This window comes from Choloepus didactylus, chromosome 1 (assembly GCF_015220235.1).
Source record: "Choloepus didactylus isolate mChoDid1 chromosome 1, mChoDid1.pri, whole genome shotgun sequence".
NCBI classification, from domain to species: domain Eukaryota; kingdom Metazoa; phylum Chordata; class Mammalia; order Pilosa; family Megalonychidae; genus Choloepus; species Choloepus didactylus.
In genome coordinates, this window is record NC_051307.1 from 167,250,336 (window position 1) to 167,270,425 (window position 20,090).

General features: G+C 35.5%; 1 protein-coding gene across 7 annotated transcripts in view; it reads right to left on the reverse strand.

Annotated features, from left to right (window-relative positions):
• Positions 1-677: 677 nt before the first annotated feature.
• ANKRD28 (ankyrin repeat domain 28) overlaps positions 678-20,090 on the reverse strand; it is a 224,628-nt gene continuing 205,215 nt past the window's right edge. For 5 of the 7 annotated variants that reach the window (XM_037845373.1, XM_037845379.1, XM_037845365.1 and 2 more), the window contains 11 exons: positions 19,887-20,088; positions 17,366-17,453; positions 16,987-17,104; positions 16,223-16,442; positions 11,922-12,009; positions 11,749-11,832; positions 10,944-11,089; positions 9,706-9,788; positions 9,198-9,280; positions 8,147-8,238; positions 2,287-2,573 (listed from right to left, as the gene is read on the reverse strand). In XM_037845373.1, coding sequence (XP_037701301.1) covers positions 2,287-2,573; positions 8,147-8,238; positions 9,198-9,280; positions 9,706-9,788; positions 10,944-11,089; positions 11,749-11,832; positions 11,922-12,009; positions 16,223-16,442; positions 16,987-17,104; positions 17,366-17,453; positions 19,887-20,088 — 1,491 coding nt within the window. Of the gene's footprint in view, positions 2,574-8,146; positions 8,239-9,193; positions 9,281-9,705; positions 9,789-10,943; positions 11,090-11,748; positions 11,833-11,921; positions 12,010-16,222; positions 16,443-16,986; positions 17,105-17,365; positions 17,454-19,886; positions 20,089-20,090 lie in introns of those variants that run through there. The other 2 variants (XM_037845359.1, XM_037845387.1) reach the window with 2 other exon arrangements.

Sequence of the window (20,090 nt, forward strand, 5' to 3'; positions counted from 1 at the left end):
CCTTCTGGAAATCACTTCAGCAGATGAGTCACACTGCCCATAACAGAGAAGACATGGCAGAGGGTGTGAGATCCATCCTTCCAACACTCTCTGAGTTCTTTTGGAGGACAGACCTGGGCCCAAGGACAAAAGTTACCGGAAGGGAGGCTTCAACTCCATCTAAAGAAGACCTTTCTAACAGTCAGAGCTGTTCAACAACTGAATGGACTGCTTGGTGAGGTAGAGTCACTGGAAGTGTTCAAGGTGGAAAGATCACCCTTGTGGAAGGGGACTCCTGAATTTCTTAAGAGGCTATACTGGATGAACCTCAGGTATCTTTCAATTCTAAGATTCTAGAAAATTCCCTCAGGGAATTCAGAGGAGAATTCCTAAAAGGAAAGAGAAAGCACACATATGTATACTTTTAGAATCCTCTTGAGGTGTTTTTTTTTGTTTGTTTGTTTTAAAAGGTACAATAGAAAATGTAGTTCACTGTCTTTAAAATGCATATTAACCTTCCTACCACTAATAATTAGGAAGGGTTCATATGACTTTTTCATATTATAAAGAAAAGATGGAGGATTACAGTTATAATTCTGTAAATATCTCAGAAAAAATCCTTAAAATCTACTAGTCAATGCCCTAGAAACTTTGAAGTTTTTAGATAATATGCAGATACAAATACATTATTCATTAAATACAATTCACATCTGTGTTTTATTATACTCTAAAATATACAGGAATCTTGATGTACTGAAAGAGTGCAAGTAAATACAGTATTCAAGCAGTCACTATTTCTATGTACATGCTCATTAATTCTTCAAAAAAACCCACAAAATTATCAAATAGATCAAAATACTGTTCTGTGTTTTCACACTTTATATTCAGAAAAACCAGCTGCTAATTTACAATGTCATAAAGTTTCCAGTTTCACAATACAAAAAGGATAAATTGAAATTGGATATCATTTTGTTGCAATTTATGCAAATTTACCCAGACCTATAAGACCCCCTACATGTATGATATCACTTTCCCTGGAAAAGTGACAATTACAGTAAAAGCAGAACCATATAAACTGTTACTTAAAAGCCAAAATGTCAGCCTTTTCCCTCTCTTTATTTTGTTATTTGAAAGGCAGTCTTCCAATTCTGTAGGCAATTGCTTCTTTTCCAAATAGTAGCATGCTGCAAACAAAATTTAAATCTGAACAGGATCTAAATGTTGCCCAAGATAGAAATGCCTTCCAAGACTTATGAATAACAAGGGATTTTTTTTTCATTTTGATTCTTCACTTTTCCTAACTCGATCAACATCAACAACGAAAAACCTCCTGACCCGCTGTGGAGGCACAAAAATAACATATGAAAAAGGTGTACCATCCAACGTAGTGAGGTTGAAAACTCCACTCCTGAGGACCAATTCTGCTGCAATAGGGTGAAAATAATCTTTCTGATTTCCATGAGATTTTGTTCTTCTAGGAAATTCTTTACATTTTTAAACAAAAATAGCTCAATTTTAAACCCAAGCCATTCAAAACTGGGCAACAGCCCCACCCCAACCCATCTCATGTCTGTCACAAGTATTTTCACCCTGACTGCACCCAGTCAGCTGGTTTTCAATTCTAACATTATAAAAGTTGGAATTTTAAAATTTTTATGTAAAACAAAAAAATGTAAAAATACATCTGCTTTCTTTCATGGTTTAATACTGTAATGGAAGGCTTTTGGATGTTTTCTTTTAAAAAATCAACATTTAAAACCAAATCTTAGCTTCAGTTTTTCAGAAACATTAGTTTGGTTTAAATAATGTCTCATTTCACCTTCTCCAGTTTCCACAAAATGGCATTTTATTTTAAAAGCCTTTAAGTTATTTGGTCCTTTGGCAATTTGCTGTGCACATAATGCCTACTGTACCAAATGTTTATTGCCTTTAAATTCAGTTGTAGTTTAATTAGATAAAATTTAAATCTAGTGTCCTTATCTCTTCTTTTACAAGTGTTGCTTGTGTAAGCAGATTGAGGTGCACAGTGTCCCAAATTATTCCTGGCACTGCAAAACCAAATTACAATTTTACATCAAAGTATTTTGCTCTGCTCAAGTCTATTTCAAGATTCTAGAAGCTCCTTTTGCAAAACTTGCCTTTAAAATTCTTCTTCTGAATGTCATCACATCTCTTATATTCACTCACTTTATGATCTTTCCTTTTAGTTCAAATTTGTATGTGAATAAGAATGTGCCATTTCCCTGAAAAAGCACAGTTTGAAGTTTTAGTGTTAGAACTCCCTCTTTGGACCTCCGGCTCAGCCTCTTAGTAGGTCTCGGAATCAGAGTCGTTGAGCTCATCCACATCGGTGTATAAATACTCCTGTTCCCCACCAATGTTGTTGAAACTGCAATAGGAGCTAGGTTCATTCCTCATGATGGGCAAGGCTTCAAAGCTGACTGTTTTTGAGGTGTTGGTGTAACGGTTAATGGCATTGAAAGTTAGCGATGATAAAGGGCTATTTGATGAGACAGGCATCATGGTGGCCAAAATGAGAGCCAGGCAATCAGCCACGTCCTTATTTGGAGCACAGGCCAAAGCTGGGGTATATCCTAGAATTAAAGATAAAATTTAAAAGTAAAATTTCCTGAGATTACAGAAGAGGAAACTGAGGCCCAGAGATGGAGGATTTCCCCAAGACTTCACAACTTATCTATACTACCTCCTTCTGAATTCATAGGAGATATTGGCCTAGAATGTAGGAAAAAAAACACAGATTGGCAAATATTGAGAATGGTGAGCAAAGGCTTACTGTTAAATCAGTTATACAAATCCTTACATAATGAGAAATCAAAATGTCTGCAGATTCATGATGAGGCTCTGAGTAGGTGCTCAAAAAAACACATGTTGAATGATACATGGCTGTCAATTTAACTTTTCTTTTGGAGTCACAGTCAAATAAGTCCACTGAAGAAAAACAGTGGATAAATTATACAGGTGAACTTTTAAAATTCTTAAGTCAAGACAAATGTTTTCTTTCTAAGGACTCCCTTTTTTAGCAGAAGACTGACCTTAACCATAAGACCCGACAAAGTATCAATACAGCAGAGGAAGGCAGCATTTGGTACCTCAGTTGGTACAAGGCCAATCTTGAGAACAGAGTGGGAGAGAAGATTGTGAGAACACTGTGTGTGATGCCAAGTTTTGATTATACTGTATGGAACTTCATTATTTTAAGCCATGTGAAACCAGTAACATATTTAGCAGCAAATGACTATATTTTAGTCTACAGCTTCACTGTTTTTGCACATCTAGACACTGTTTTCCCTGTCATTACATTTACTCATGTTTTAACTCTCACAAACATACATGCATTTCTTTATAAAAAACACATTTGTTTTTTAAACAGCTGAATGATTTACCACAAAAAATTTGTGTGACCACCATTCAGGTCAAGAAAGAGAATATTATCAGCATATCAGAAGCTCCCCATGTACCCTACCCAATCACTAACCCTTTCCTCTTCCACAAAGTTAAGTACTGTCCTGACTTATGCTGCAATCATAGCCTTGCTTTTCTTTCTACTTGTATTCACAGACACTCTAGTTTTGACTTTTTTTTTGGAACTTACTATAAATGGAATCATACAGTCTGCATTCTTTCCTATCTGGCTTCTTTGCTTAACATTATGTATGTGAAATTCAACCTTGCTGTTGTATATAGCTATAGTCTGTTCCTTTTCATTGTTATGTAATATTCCATCACATGATTATACCACAGTGAAGTTACCCATTTTCTTAATGGGAATTTGGTTTTTCCAGTTCTCCTATATATTTTCTATTTTCATCCATGCTATTAGCCTTGAGAAAGCAAAGATAATGTCTTTTTTCTTCATAAATTTCCTATTTTGTAAAGGGTTAAAGGGGAACAGCTGATGCCCTTGCAAGCTTGGCCAGAGTGGGTAAAGCATGTTCATATTTTTGCTTAGTGACTAGAAGAGTGTGTCACTGCCCACATTTCTTTGAAGGGCTCTTCAGAAGATCTGAAATGTGCCTGCTACTGTGGCTGCAGACAAGCAGAGCAACTCATCAGACAGGCCATGATGCCTAAGATGAGAACAGGGATGGGGAGTGAAGAGTGCCTAAGGAATGTTTCCTAGTCAGAATATGACCATCCAAAGGCTCCTCTCCTCTGCTTGGATTCGGTAAGGTCAGCTAAAGAGAAATGCAAGAGAAGCAAACTCCTTGAGAACAAGGGTCTTGTCCACCCTATGTAAATACAATATGTTCTACCTCCTCCAGAAATCCCATTGAAGTATCACTTGACTCCATTCTTAAAGTGAATATGAGGGCCTGGATATTCTGGCCCCTACTTTCTACTTAAGACTACAGAGACCAATCAATCTTCAACCCCTGTTGTTACTGGAGCAATTTATAACTCTCACTATTTTGAAGTCTAGAATCAATTATAAAATGAGATCAGTATATATGGTACCATGATTATTAGTTTCACACTGTACAAGTATTTAGAAGATACCCAGGTCACTAGTGACCTTCATTATGGTCTTTTATCATTCCTTCCATTTCTTACAAGGGCTAACTCAGATATATAAAATCTCAAAACTGATCAACACAGACTTGCCTATAAGCAAGTGTTAGCTATTGATACAGTCTCACATGTGGCCAGGTATCTTACATGGGTTATTACCAATTTAGGCTCCTAATTTTAATCTATATAGTAGCTATATTTTCATAAATGTAACATATTGATAATAAAAATTTATTTTAAACCTCGATGAGACTGAATTTGTCTTGATGCGTGATGTCACCGCTTTCATGGATTTTAATGCCACATATGCTGATGATTCCCAAATCTCTATGTTTAGTCATAATCCATATATACAATTGTTTAGTTGGATGTTGCAATGAATTTTTCTCATGTCACAAAATGAACCCAGTTCTTCCTCCTACATTCCTTTTTTCAATCAATGGCAAATCTATCCACACAGCTCTCCAAGCCAGTTGGCTGGCATGTAACTTCCTCACTCCTTCACCATACCTTACTCTTTCACCAAGTCCAAATGAATCTACCATCTTAAGATTTCTAGAAACTGTCTATATCTTTTCATCCACAAAGTTTTTATCTTAATTCGCTCCCCCAGCTCTTAAGTTATTTCCCTATTCTAGACTTGTTCCCCTTTAGAATAAATGCTATTTTCCTAATGCATAAATCCACTGCTGCTTGATTCAAAGGACTCTGGACAGCCTAACTTAATATTTGCAATCCACTGTACTGCAAATATACAGTAGTTGCAGTATTTTAGTATGCTACCTTCTGTTTAGAAAGCTCCCTCCCCACCTTCTACTTGTTCTTTAGATTTTGGCTTACAAGTCACTTTTTGGGGATACCTTTCCTGATCAGGAAAAGACAGGGTTTGAAGATCCTCTTACGTGCTCTCACAGTGTAGGTTTACTCCAGTGAAACTATTTCAAGTGCAACCTAACTGCCTGTTTATACTCAACTACGAACCATGTCATCTCAGAATCCTTCCATCTTCAGAACTTAGAGTCGTCCTTAACGACTCATTCAACACAATCACTCATTCAACAAATGTTCACTGAGCACCCACTATGTGGCAGGCACTCTTCTAAGCACTTAGGTTACATCAGTGAATGCAACTGACAAAGATCCCTGTTCTTATGGATTTTATATTTATTCTGGTGGGGGAAACACACAAAAATTTTAACAGAAACATATAAGTATGCCAGAAGATAAGCTCTCTGGATAAAAGAGAGCATAGAACAGGTAAAGAAGGACTGAGAATGATGAGGGAGGGGATCACAGCAAGCTGTATTATAAACAGGGGAGTGAAGCTTCATCAAGAATGTGAAATTTGAGCTAAGAGATGAAACAGGTGAAGGATTTAGTCAAATAATGCTCGGGGTCAGAGTGTTCTAGGCAGAGGACTGGCCAGAACAAAGACAACAATGCACACATATCCCTGGTGTGTAGGGACTGGCATGCAGAAAGGAATGAGAAAAGGGAAATGAGGTCAGAGAGGTCACAGAGTGGGGAATATATCATGGAGGGCCTTGTAGGTCATTATAAGGACTATGAGTAACCTAAGATTCAGAGGAATAATGTATTTCACATATTTTAAAAGGATTTAGACCAGGGTGGTAGTGGTGGAGGAGAAAAAAAGTCAGATTTTGGACATACTTTGGAGATGGAATCAATATTACACACAGATTGTATGCTCAGTGTGTGTGAGAGAAGTTAAGGACGACTCTAGGGTTTTGGCCCTGAGCAACCACAAGGATGGGAACTGCCACTGAGTGAGAACGAGACAACTGTGGGAAATAAGAAAATCAGCAGTTCAGTCTGGATGTGACAGGCTGGAGCTGTTCATTAGATATCCATGTGAAGTTGTCAGTTAGGCAGGTGGAGATACAAGTCTGGAGAATATGAGAGGTCTGGGCTGGAGATATAAATTTGGGAAATCTAGAATATAGGTAGTATTTACAACTAACAAACTGGATAAGCTTGCCTAGAGTGTGAATATAGATCAGGAAAGAAAAAAGAAGCAAGGACTGAGTCCTATCCTCCGATGTTATTAGGAAGTTGGGGAAAGAGGGAGAAACTCTGCAAAAGAAACTGACAAGGAATAACTAATAAGGTAAGAGGAAAATCAAGAAAGTGTGGGGTCCTGAAAGCCTAGTAAAGAAAATACATCAGTTGTGCCAAATAATACAGGTCAAGTGAGAGAATTGAACCGACTCTCAATATTGTGGAGGCCACTGGTGACCTTGATGAGTATTTTGCTGGGTGGTGGGAACAAAGGCCTTACTGGAGAGGATTTAAGAGAGAATGAGAGAAGAACTGGGAACAGCAGTAACAGTCAACTCTTGAATAGTTTTGCTGCAAAAAGGAACAGAGAAATATGGCAATAGCTGGCAGGGTAGTAGGAATAAAGGGTTTTTTTAAGATAAAGAGAAATAATGTTTGTATACTCTGGGAATAATCTAGAAAGAGCAAATATTATTTCAGGACACAAAAGGGAAGAACTGCTAAAAGTGATATTGTCAAGTAGGCAAAAGTGGACAAGATCTAGTGCATGAGTATAAGGGCTGGCTTTAGATAAGAAAATGGCACTCCTCTCTCTCTAGCTAAGCCAACTTGAAAGGTGAAATCACTGCCCTCCCCGCTATGTGGGATCAGACACCCAGGGGAGTGAATCTCCCTGGCAACGCGGAATATGACTCCCGGGGAGGAATGTAGACCCGGCATCGTGGGATGGAGAACATCTTCTTGACCAAAAGGGGGATGTGAATGGAAATGAAATAAGCTTCAGTGGCAGAGAGATTCCAAAAGGAGCCGAGAGGTCACTCTGGTGGGCACTCTTATGCACAATTTAGACAACCCTTTTTAGGTTCTAAAGAATTGGGGTAGCTGGTGGTGGATACCTGAAACTATCAAACTACAACCCAGAACCCATGAATCTCGAACACAACTGTATAATAATGTAGCTTATGAGGGGTGACAATGGGATTGGGAAAGCCATAAAGACCACACTCCACTTTGTCTAGTTTATGGATGGATGAGTAGAAAAACAGGGGAAGGAAACAAACAAACAAACAGACAAAGGTACCCAGTGTTCTTTTTTACTTCAATTGCTCTTTTTCACTTTAATTATTATTCTTGTTATTTTTGTGTGTGTGCTAATGAAGGTGTCAGGGATTGATTTAGGTGATGAATGTACAACTATGTAATGGTACTGTGAACAATCGAATGTACGATTTGTTTTGTATGACTGCATGGTATGCGAATATATCTCAATAAAATGAAGATAAAAAAAAATGGCACTTAAGGCCTTGATAAACATTTGTTGGAAGAATGAATTCTTTGTCTACTAAGATAAACAAAGACGGTAAACCGTAAACAAACTTTGGTTTAACAGATGATACTGGAATTCATGAGTCTCTCTGTTCATCTTTTATATGGACTTTTCCTGTTTCTCTTTGCCCTATTCCCTTTGCCACAAAATAACTTCTGTTCAATATTAATTTCAGTGCTCCTCTTCGACCAATAAAAAATATTTAAAAATTTACTTCAAATATGGAACATTAAAAGAAAAAAGCGTCTTCTAAAATGTAGACTGAGAAAAGAGAACAAAGAACCTACTTACCATTTTCATCTACTGCAAGCACACTTGCTCCTTTCCCCAAAAGTTCCTGAACCACCATTGTTAGCCCATTTCGGGCAGCAACATGCAGAGGTCTAGGGGAAAAAATTATATATATATGTACACATATATGCAAACAGACACAGAGACACAAACACACATCTGGTTGTCAGAGCATTTTTGCCAAGTTGTGAAAACCTGAGGCATCCAGACCTAACAGCAATGAAGACTGGTGAAAGCAGCAGAACCTCTGTGCAGTGTGCCGCCACACCTTAACAATGTGTTATAAACTCAGAATTGGGCCCCACCAGCAAATTCCCAAGATCCCCAAACTCTTGTTCTGCCTCTAAGATTCAATGTTTACAGATTTCACCAATTCAACATACCGCATTCTTAAGAATTGCTGTGTTTGAAGAAATGAGGTTAACAAATCCACAGAATATACAATAAAAACTGTAAATCGCAATAGCACAAATTCTAGTAGACTTTGAAAACAGCTTACAGGCCCCATGGCTGGGAACCAGTATTCTAAGATTTCTCTCTTTTTACCAAGTTTGAAAGTGGAAAAGCAAATGGAAACAGGGAGAGAACGACAGGCAATACTGATGAGTTAACTATGTCAGTGACCTGGAGGCTGGCTGCTCACATGATTGAGAACTGGATTTTTTCTTAAACTTCTTTAGCTTACAGACACATATGAAGCATCTTACCTTATTTACTGCTACTGTCAAAATGCCCTATTCCATTTTGTTTTCATAAAATACAGAGAGTAGTACTACTTTCCTTCAGAAAATTATGCACATAAATTGACTGAGGGGGAAAAACATTTTTTCTAATGTCCTAGTAAAGTTTCAATTCATAAACTTTTTTAGTAACATGACTTGATCATGATGATTTTAGAAATGAGACTGTCAGCTGTAAAAACTGTTCTTTACAACTGTTTCTATGACTAATGAGACTTATTTCAAAGTCGAATGTAAAAAACAAATAAGCCCATTTACCATTTTTATAACTATAGGTCACAATTATTTATACTAGGCAGTGAAGTACTCACGTTTGCAAGGCTGCATTGGTTGCATTGATGAGGTTTCTATCTGTTATCTTCTCCAGTATTAACAAGGCACTAGTTTCATGACCCTAAAATTATAGTGAATAACACCTGATCACCATTAAACATAAATTTATACACTAACACACCCAACTCTAGTCCATACAATATGTACAACACCATACATATTCCAGGAATTTTCTTGGCTAAAACCTTAAGTAGTTTGCCCAAACACGTGTTGGTAAGGTGGGAGAAGGGGGAAAGAACAAGAAGAATTAAGATTAAAAAAAACAATAATTATGTTTAGCTTTGTGTTCCAAAATTTACTTTTGCTTACTGGAGACTTTTATACACTATGGTCCTAACAAGTCAATGTTTTTGATCAAGAAACCTGATGTCAGTGATCATTAGAAAGGTTTGGTCCATAACTTTGTAAATTTCAGTGAAACGGAAAAACTTTTAACTCTACTATTGATAATAACAATGAAAACACATCCTGAAAATGTGTACACACCTTGCTGCAAGCCAAATGGAGGGCGGTGTTTTTACTGTTATCTTGTAAAGTCAGATCTGCACTAGCACTGCTAACCAGCATCTCTAGGAGGAAAAAGCACATCAATTCTTATGTTTACGAACATGTTTCTCAGCTTGCCAATTACATCACTATAAAGAAATGAAAATACAAAGCAAAAACATCTCTCCAGCAAGAACTTAAGTGCAAGAAAAATATTTTAATATATAACATATATATTATATTGTCATATAGCTCTATAGAATAATTTTATCATGTAGGCAACTAACATTTATTTCCTGAGTGCTTACTAAATGCCAAATACTGCTTATATTAACTTATTTAACCCTCACGGTAACTCTGCAAAATAGATACTATTATTTTTCTCACTTTACAAATGAAGAAACTAAGGAATAAGGTCACTTAGCTTGCAGATCTAGGACTCACTTTCAGGCAGTCTGACTCCAGAGCCAGTATTCTTAACCACTAAGCGAAACTGCCTTGCTACAAAAGAGACTATTCAATCAAGAAGGGCAAATGAAAACATTGTGGCCCTAAGTGAAAAAGTGGGTTGTAGGCACGTGTGGTGGTTTGAAGCCGTATGTACTTCAGAAAAATATGTTCTTAAACTTAATCACTCCTGTGAGTGTGAACCCATTGTAAGTAGGAACTTTTGATGAGATTACTTCAGTTAAGGTATGGACCAACCTCAATCAGGATGGTTCTTATCCCTATTACTGGAGTCCTTTATGAGTGGAATGAAATTCAGACAGAAAGAGATAGCCACAGAGAAAGCAGCCAGAGCTGAACTCAACGGAACCCACAAGAGAAAGGAGAGATGAGGAGATGCTGCCATGGGCCTTGCCATGTGACAAACTAAGGACCAAGGATCACCAGCAGCCAGTCCCAGAATGCCAAAGTCTTCAAGGAGAAAGCATTGCCTTGATGACGCCTTGATTTGGACTTTCTTTTAGTTATCAAAACTGTAAGCTAATAACTTCTTATTATTTAAGCCAACCCATTGCATGGTATTTGCTTGAGCAGCCTAGGAAACTAAAACATAGAGTAAAAAGGCTTTAAATCCCAGGAGTGGTGAGATACCTAGTGGAAAACACAATGAATAAGAGTCACAAGGCTTGGGATCTCAGTTATACATAGGCCACATGTATAAAATATATAAACGTGTGTGTGTGTGTGTATGTATGTATCTATCTGAAGAAATCCTTAAGTAGTTTATTTACCAACTGTATTTGTTTGTCCATTTTCTGCAGCCATCATGAGAGGTGTTTTCCCAGAAGAGTCCACAGAATTGACTTGAGCGTTATGGCTGAGCAGCAGCTGTAAACACTCGACGTGGTCTGTGAAGGCGGCTGCATGCAGAGGAGTTCTGCAATACAGAGAAACTGAAATACATGACTAAATCTGAATGCTATATACCCTAGAAAAAATTACTGCTTTAATTTATGACAAGCAATTTTCAAGGGATATATTAGGCTAGCCACTGCCTGCAAAGAAACAGGTTTAATGGAGTTTACTAATTTCTGCCACAGAAATTTGTGCTTTTGATAATATAAAAGGCCTTAATTAAACTAGAACTAGTATAACATAAAGATAAACTATAAAATTGCTAAAACAACATTATACCATTAAAGGAAATTTTGAAAGAAATAAATCCTGACCCTAATACTGACATCTATTACAACCACTGGGCTCTCTTCTAGCCTTCACTCTATTCCTTTTAGAGAACTGTTAACTCTATTAGCAAGAATCTTTGGGTAACAAAGGTACGTCTTAAAAAAACGGAAAATCTTTAGGTTTCAAAATAGTTTTAAAAGGGAGGAAGATTGGCTAAAAATCATAAATAAACAGAAACTCCCTTGAATAATGCAAAAATAAGGTTTTATAAAAATTTATACTTGCAAATATAAGAAACCAACTTTTCATTAATGATGGGTTCTCTGTAAAATCTCACACAAGTAGGCTAGTAGTGAAAATTTTTTTTTCCTTTTGAAAGTAAAACTATTTCCTATATAGTTGAATTCCTACCTTCCTTTTGAATCTGTAGAGTTCACAATGCTGGCACCTAGCGTATCAATTAACATCTCAGCAGCACCTTCATTGTCATTTATCCTGTGTGAAGTAACAAGGTGGTCACCCTCAAGCAGGGGGGTATTTCTTAAATACTCAAACCAAATTTGATTCATTCTAGTTTTACTTACACGGCACAATGCAATGGACTGAAGGCATTTCCTTCCATCTTCTGGAAAACTTCCTGTTCTAAAAGAAGTTCTACACAAGTCTCATGACCTAAATAAGTAAACAAAAAATCATATATTAAAACCAGTTCAAAGGACTCATAAACATCATAGTTTTAGGAGCTCCGGAATCTAAAGCACAATCTCAAGATTTGAAGTAGCTTCTTATGATAATTTATATACAAATGAGATTATTTTGTTCTGCAACTTGCTTTTCACTTAATCAACTATATATATCCTTCCATAACAACACAAATATCTTATTATTAAATGCTTCAAAGAATTTCACTGTATCAGAATGTATCATAAATGATCTAAGCTCTTTAATCATGGATTTCTAGTAATTGCTATTTTTTTTTTTCCTTTGTGATATTGTCAACAACGTGACAATGAAGCATTCTGGTTGATATGTTAATGGATAGGTATACTGACTACCAATAGTCATCAGGTCAACAGTTTTTAATAGCAACTTTGAAAAAGAAAAAATTCAGATCTCAGATTTTCTTAATCTAATTTTCAAAGCTAGGTTTTTAGTAAAATACAGTTGCTGTACTAACTGTTGTGGATATACTTGTTGCTTTTTTCCGTTTGTTTTGTTTTGTTTTTAATTAGAGAAGCTGTAGGTTTACAGAAAAAACATGCAGAAAATAGAGACTTCCCATATACCCCCCGTACACGCAGTTTTCCCTATTATTAACATTTTGCAGTAGTGAGGTACTTTTGTTACAACTGATGGAACAATATTATAATAACTATACCACAGTCCATAGTTTACATTAGGGTTCACTGTTTGTGTTGTACACTTTTTTTTCTTAAATTTTTATTCTAGTATCATACAGCTTCTTTTATTCTTAGTTACTTGGGATCTGCTTTAGGAACACAAAGGATTCATACATAGTTTCCTTATTTTCATAGTTTCATTTTGGCTAAGAAAGTGATGCTATGTTTTCTTTTTTAATCTTTATAACTGCTTTTACTAGGAAAAGAAACTTTTAGGAAACCTATAATCACATTCTATTTTTTGTCATTTCTTTTCCTTAACCCAGTGGTTCAGAATTAGGGTGATTTTGCCACTCAGGGGACATTTGGCAATGTGTAGAGACATTTTTGCTTATCACAAATGGCAGTAGGGTGCTATTGGCATCTAGAGGGTAGAGGCCAGGTATGCTATTAAACGTGTTTTGCAATGCACAAGACAGTTTCTCACAACAAAGAATTATCTGGCCCAAAATGCAAATAGTTCTGAGTTAAAATGTTGCTTTTATCCCATCTCTCTGAATGTTAAACTCATTACAAAGAAATAGCAATGGAAAGTTGTCCAATATTGATTTAACGTAACAGCCTTCCATTTTCCTGGTATAGCAGTTTCCAAGGCATGGTCTGGGGAATCCTGAGATGATAAGAATGCAGATATGGATATGAAAATCCAAAAATCTTATTTTAAGCCAGTCATTAAATTTCTCACTAAAATTTTTTAAATAGTTATTTTTCATAAAAATGTTAACATGTAATGAGTTTATCATTTTAAAATAAATTAATAATTATTTTTAAATTTCCCAGTTGTAATTTTGAATACAGTCAGTATCAAATGCTATAACCCACATAAACAAAAGTTCTTTGGGGTTCACAATAAGTTAAGAGTGTGAAGGGATCCTGAGACTGAGAGGTTTGAGAATGACTATCTTAGCAGAGTACAGTCTGAGAAAAGGTGGACTCTTAGGTCTTTTGATTACCTCCAGCAGTCCACTACTGGATGATATTAAGCTGACAATCTCATCATTCTGTATTCCAGTTTATGAAAGACAATGTTATAAAGTGGTCTCTTCATGTCTGGGAGGGATAGTCTGAGGATGCTTAGAGCTTCATAAAAATTGATAATGTTTTAAAAGAGGACCAAATATCTATTCTTAAGTTCTGTGACTGAATGACTACATACACTAAAATTTTGAAGCTTAGTGCGGAATGCCAGTTCTTTTCTAAAACTCGGTCATCATTTGAGAGAAAAGCTGTTTCCTGTTTTGTTGGACTGCTTCCCATTTTTTTTCTAGCTGCACAATAATTACCAAAGTAAAACCCTTTTACATATTCTGCTCTCAGAATGCCAAATTTATTAAAACAGGCTTTTGCCTAAAACTAGGTATTAATTTTAGACTACCTATAGAGTCTCTTATTGCATATTTAGCTAACACATTTAATTCCTTCCAGTTCAATTAAGAATCACAATTTTGCAACAACTGGGAAATTAAACACATCTGTTGTGATTTCTAAATGCAACCAGGCAAGTAAGTTTGTGTAAAATTTGGTCTCTTGTACAAAACGTGCTAAGAGTCTAAATTAAGCAGTGACAGAGTAAGAACTCACTTCAAGGAAACAATGCTTTTCATAGAGACCTGATAAGAAATGTTATAAAAGCAACTCTCCAAAAGACAGATACTGCTGAATATTTACAACAAAATGTTCTACCTTTTCTGAGAAAAAATACCCTTATTGCATAATTTGTCTAATAAGTAATTTTCACTGACATATATAAGCAGTAATAATCTTTGCTTCAAAGCAGCTTTATCTAACTGACTTCTTTTATAAACCAAATTCATATTTACGGATGTTTTCCCACTTTTAAATTAGATGTTTCAGGATTCCCTTATAAATGTCAAATCATATTTCAAAAACAAACCAAATTTCAAAAGCAAAATACAATATTTTCTCTGACTTAGGACTAATCTTTGGCTACTTCACATGCTAATTAAGTACCAATTCTAATGAGCTGAAAAGAAAAAAAGAGAGAAGTCAAAAGATTTTACAGTTTTCAAAACCATTATGGTTAAAGATCTGAGGTAGTAAAAATGAAATAGATTAAATTAAATCTTTTGAACTAGCAATACATCAATCTATTCAAACTTTTAATGGTACCATCAGTACTTAAGAGTTGAAGCATGGCCAAAAGAAATCAAAGCAATCCTCAAGAGCCCAAAATTTTCTCACAGCAAAAGAATGGAACTCCTAACCCTGACACAAGGATTATATGAAAATTGAAATAATGTACCTGAAAAATAATTATGGAAAACATTTAATTAAACTATAATTTTGCAAGATTCAGATTTCTCCTCCTTCACCACAACCTAACAATATTACATGCCATAATAGCTTCCAGTGAAAGACCCATGAAGCAGAAAGAGAGCAAACCTCTACTCTCTGGCAAGACAGGTAAATTTTAGTACAGATAATTATATCATTTTCTTTTTAATTGAGTGGCTAGTTATATAAAGGGACAATCTATATTTTTTATACATTTTGAGGTAAAGTTGTTAAAATAAGGAGCTACAGTTTTGTAGATATGCTGTCACAACTAATATAAACATTAATGTTACACTGAAATTCAAAACAAATTTTAAAAACCCTCAATTCCCCACTAGAGTCCTAAGCCCAAACTTTGACAGGCATGATACTTAAACTGTACATAATGTACCTGAGTGTTTCCTAAGATGATCAAATCTATGGTCCTACACTTGGAAAAATTAACATATCTCAACATGTTTCATTAAACTATTTTAATTAGTGACTCTTTCATAAGCCAAACTCCATTTTTAACATCCATACCTTAAAATTAGCTTTATGTTCTTTGAATGACCTTTGGTGAGTTGTAGAATGAATAACTGTGACTGTGAGCCTTTAGGAAGCTAAAAATGAGTCTGTTTTAACCATTTAAGTTAACTCATCAAAATTTCTACTTCTATGATCTACTAGGATTTTTATTCCTTTAAAACACTGAACACGCATGTTAGTGTCGATATAAGGATATTATCTTGTGATGTGCTCAGAAAACCTACCTGGATTTCAGTTTGGAATGTAATGTACTTCATTTCTCCTACCTTTTTCTTTTTGTCCCAATATAAGTGCACTTAAAGTAAAGGAATTTATCTAAATACAAACATACTATGTGAAAGACACTGGAGATAATATTACAAAAGCCTCTCGAAAATGAAAAATACTTATTAAAGCAAAGCTGTGAAAAATTTCAAACTTAGTCACGACTTATCTCAAAAACATCTTTGACAACTAGTATCTTGGCTTTAGCACAAGTAATGTAGTGAGATATAACTAAAGAGAACAATGTCCAAGGCTTGCTACTAACCTTAAACTTTAAGTATGTTTTTTATACATATATATATAAGCCTATCTTATTAGTATTCTAATGTATTATTGTTAGTTGTCTCTGCTCAGCACACAATAGGCATCTAATGTAAGTCTGTATCTGTATACTTAACCGTTGTAGCAAGCCCAGTGAAGTGCCGTATATCCATGATTGTCTACTGTGGCTGGATTTGCATCCACAGATGCTGCTGACTGCAAAAGGGCTCCAAGAACACCAATGTGTCCACAGGCAGCTGACAAGTGTATGGGTGTCCGGCCCCTGCTATCCCGAAGTAAGCACTTAGCACCATGTTGAAGTAATGCATCTACACATTCTTCATGGCCTGTAACTGCCTGAAAGAAAAAAAAAATTGCTTGCTAGGCACTACAAGTCAACTATAGATAATTCAAAATTTTTGAAGTCTGTATTTACCATATCCCCCCCCATTACAGCCATGTTGAATTTCTTCATTTTATCATTTTCTGAGTAAAACAGTATTTTTATTGAAAGCGGTTCAAAAAATTCAGTTAAAGCAGCAACTTTATATCAAAAAGAGTGATAGAACTAAAAAGTCAATGAAAAGAATGGCATTTCAAAGGTGAAAAGGTTAACACAAAAATGTATTAAGAAAATAGCTGAGAAAACTGTAAAAAGTCAAATTAACATAATTCTACTCAATGCTTTAGGGTTTTAAAAATCTGTCCCAACATTATTGTTCTCTGGATTAATTTGAGCTGTGTAGTGTTCAAAATTGGGGTTCAAAAGTAAGATACCAAAAGAAATAGTAAATGTTATTAGGTAAAAATTTAATGAAGAAAAATAACATAGCCTAGTTCAGTTCTGGTAATGAGTGGTCATAAGAGCTTCTTGAAAAGAAATGGGAACATTTCCACTTACCCCTCTATGCAATGCTGTCCGCCCCCATTTATCTTTGGCATCTACATTTGCTCCTTTGTTCAGTAGTGAGTAAACACAGTCTGTGTGCCCATTGAGAACAGACAGCATCAGAGGAGTCCTAAGCAACAACATGAATTGGTTCAGTGCTACCACTTACAACTCCACTCTATGAATGACAAACAGTATGATGGCCTGTTTTCTACAGATGCCTTGTGATACAACTTTAAAGTACATTTAGATTAAAAAAACAAAACAAAACAAAAAAAACGACAGTTGATGTTACTCAGTTATGCACTCTGACAGTTTTACTACTTACAGGGGTAAGAGTATGAAGATTAACAAACATCCTAAAAACTACTTAAAAATTAGTGAAACTTACTGTCCATTTCCATCTTGAATATCTACTGCATTCTGTGGTTCTGCATTTCCTATTAATAGCCGTAGGCATTCTGAATGACCATTTGTTGCTGTAAAGTTAAATTTAAAAATTTCAGTAATTATAATTAATGATAAAATTTAAAAGTCCATTTAAAGTACATTTTCCAGAATATAATTTTTGAAGAGTTTCACTCAGTTTAGTATGCAAGAAAGAAAAATGTCTAAAAGTACAACAAAGAAGATTTCTACCGCCTTTGGTGATAAAGTTAAGTATATACACATATAAATTTCTCATGGCGAATCACAGCAGGCATGTAGGCTGCCTACCCAGCAGCCATGTTTATCATCTGCCTTGCTAACAGAAGGCTCACTTTATTCAGGTCTCTGGTGGTGGCAATGTGGTCAAGGAGGGTGGCCAGCTTCCAGCCACGATTAGACTAAGTCAATCACAGCAACCCACTACCATATACTAGCAAATGGTTACAAAGGTGAACACATGGGCCAGTTCTGAGCACTGAGATGAAAAGTAGTCTTGAGAACTTCTGGGAATTGTTTTTATCTTTGACAATAAAAAGTCCCCTTTCTTCCCTGATTTTGGGTATGATTCTATAAAGAAATAGCAGTCATCCTGCAACATGAGTGCCAAGGCAAGCAAATAATGGAGAATCTGATCCAGAGCTCTGGTACCAATGCTAAATCAACCAACCCTGGAGCTGAGTCTATCTCTGGACATTTTATGTGAGAGACTCCCCATAACATTTAAGGTATTTTTAGTTAGATACTCTATTAATTATAGCTGAAAGAATTCCAATGGATACGTACACAATAAAAGAAAAATATGTTATATCAAAGAATGCATTTATGTGTTCAAGTACATAAAATTGGCAACGGTACAAGTAGAAGTGGCCTAAAGAAAACAATAAGCTTTTAAGATAAATTATATCTTCTAGTAAATTCAGATCCTGCCCATTATATGATAAAGTTTAAAGAAATACATAAACCACACAATGATGCAGAAAGGAATGTCTATCACCATTCTTCCTAATTGAGAGATTACTATACTAGTGAAAGCAAGCTGGGTGCCTAATATAAAATGCTCTGCCAGCAGCTCTCACAACTTAGTAATCAATAACAGTGTCATACCACTTGGGGGTAGTCCAAGGAGATCTTATTTGACTCTTCTCTCTTTTTTTTTTAATCAATTCACTTACCCTCAGTGTACAGCAGCTATTGAAGAGTTTTTCTGTCATCTAAGTTCAATATCCAAAACATCAAACATAACGACACTGTGGGAAAATATTATTGACCTCCAGGAAGAGTGATCTTTTCATGACTTATGAATAATAAGATGTTCCTTAGCAGATGCCCAAATTTGAAAGGCTTTATAGAAGAACTAAGGCTTGCATTTATTGAATTGATAGGCACTAACAGCACATGTACAGGGAAGCCAGACTGTATGGCATTTGTTAACCACTTCTGAGACTGGTTAGTATGTTAGCTAATTTCGTGGAGTGAAAAAAAACACTCCATAAAATTAGCTCTGCAAATGACCTGTGGTCACAATGTAATTTTTCTAGCTGTGGACTGATACATAACTTCACTCTTTTTCAGAATAAGATAGAACATGATAGAATTTAGAACTCTTATTCACACCATATAGCAGTTTACATACAAATGTTTATTAAGGTTGTTAATCCATCACTAAAATATTTGTCTCTGAACTCTGTTGAATACCTGATAGTTTCTGAAAGGCTATTAGCCAGTTTCCTAAAGGCAGGATGCAAGTTCCCCAAAGGACTAGAAATAAAGTCTAAGACCTATATCCAAATGCATTCTTAGGGATCACTTTATAAAAAGAGACTAAGTGAAATTAATCTAATCACACAAAGATAGTCTTATTGGGTGATGAAAAAAATATTTGGGTAGGATTTCTTTCTTCAGTTGTTAACAGTACTGGTTATTTGAAATGAACACTGCCTGGTATTTGTTTCACTACCTAGTAGTACTTTCTGTAAAGTACTTGTGAGTCTGCATCTGGTATATATATAGTGGTATATAGCTAGTACCAAGTCATCATGACTTAGTTACAGATCTTTGCATTTTTCACACATCTGTAATATGACAAAGTCACATCATGGAGTAGTTCTTGCATAAACTAGTGCTCTATAAATCTTGTCCGAACAAATGTTTATTGCAGTACACTGGTACAGAAAGTCACAATGCATAGCAATTGTTTAATGAAAGCATGTACCAATCCAAAATAACTTCCATCAGAAGGAAGGAAAAAATATTATTCTGTTGATAACTATTTCAGAAATAAGAGTGTTACATAAATCTAATTTCTAAGGCAAATAATGATTTTTTAATGACTATAATCTTGCTGTTGGCTTCTCCCTGAGAATATAATCATTCTACAATCTAAAGTCAAATTGTTAAGACAATTACCACAAATATTATATACTACAAATTGAAAAAGAAAATTAGATGGGGTGTAAATAAAATGTGTATAATATGTGGCATACCTGCAGCATGTATAGGTGTTCTCTTCAAAATGTAATCCTTTACTAAGATTGAAGCTCCCTGATTAATGAGTACATCCACACATTCAACATGGCCTTTAAATGCTGCAAGATCTAAAGGGGTCCTTCCACTACTGTTCCTTACATCAAGATCTAACAAAGACTGTACCAACACTTCCAGTGCTTGATGGTGACCATGATAGGCCT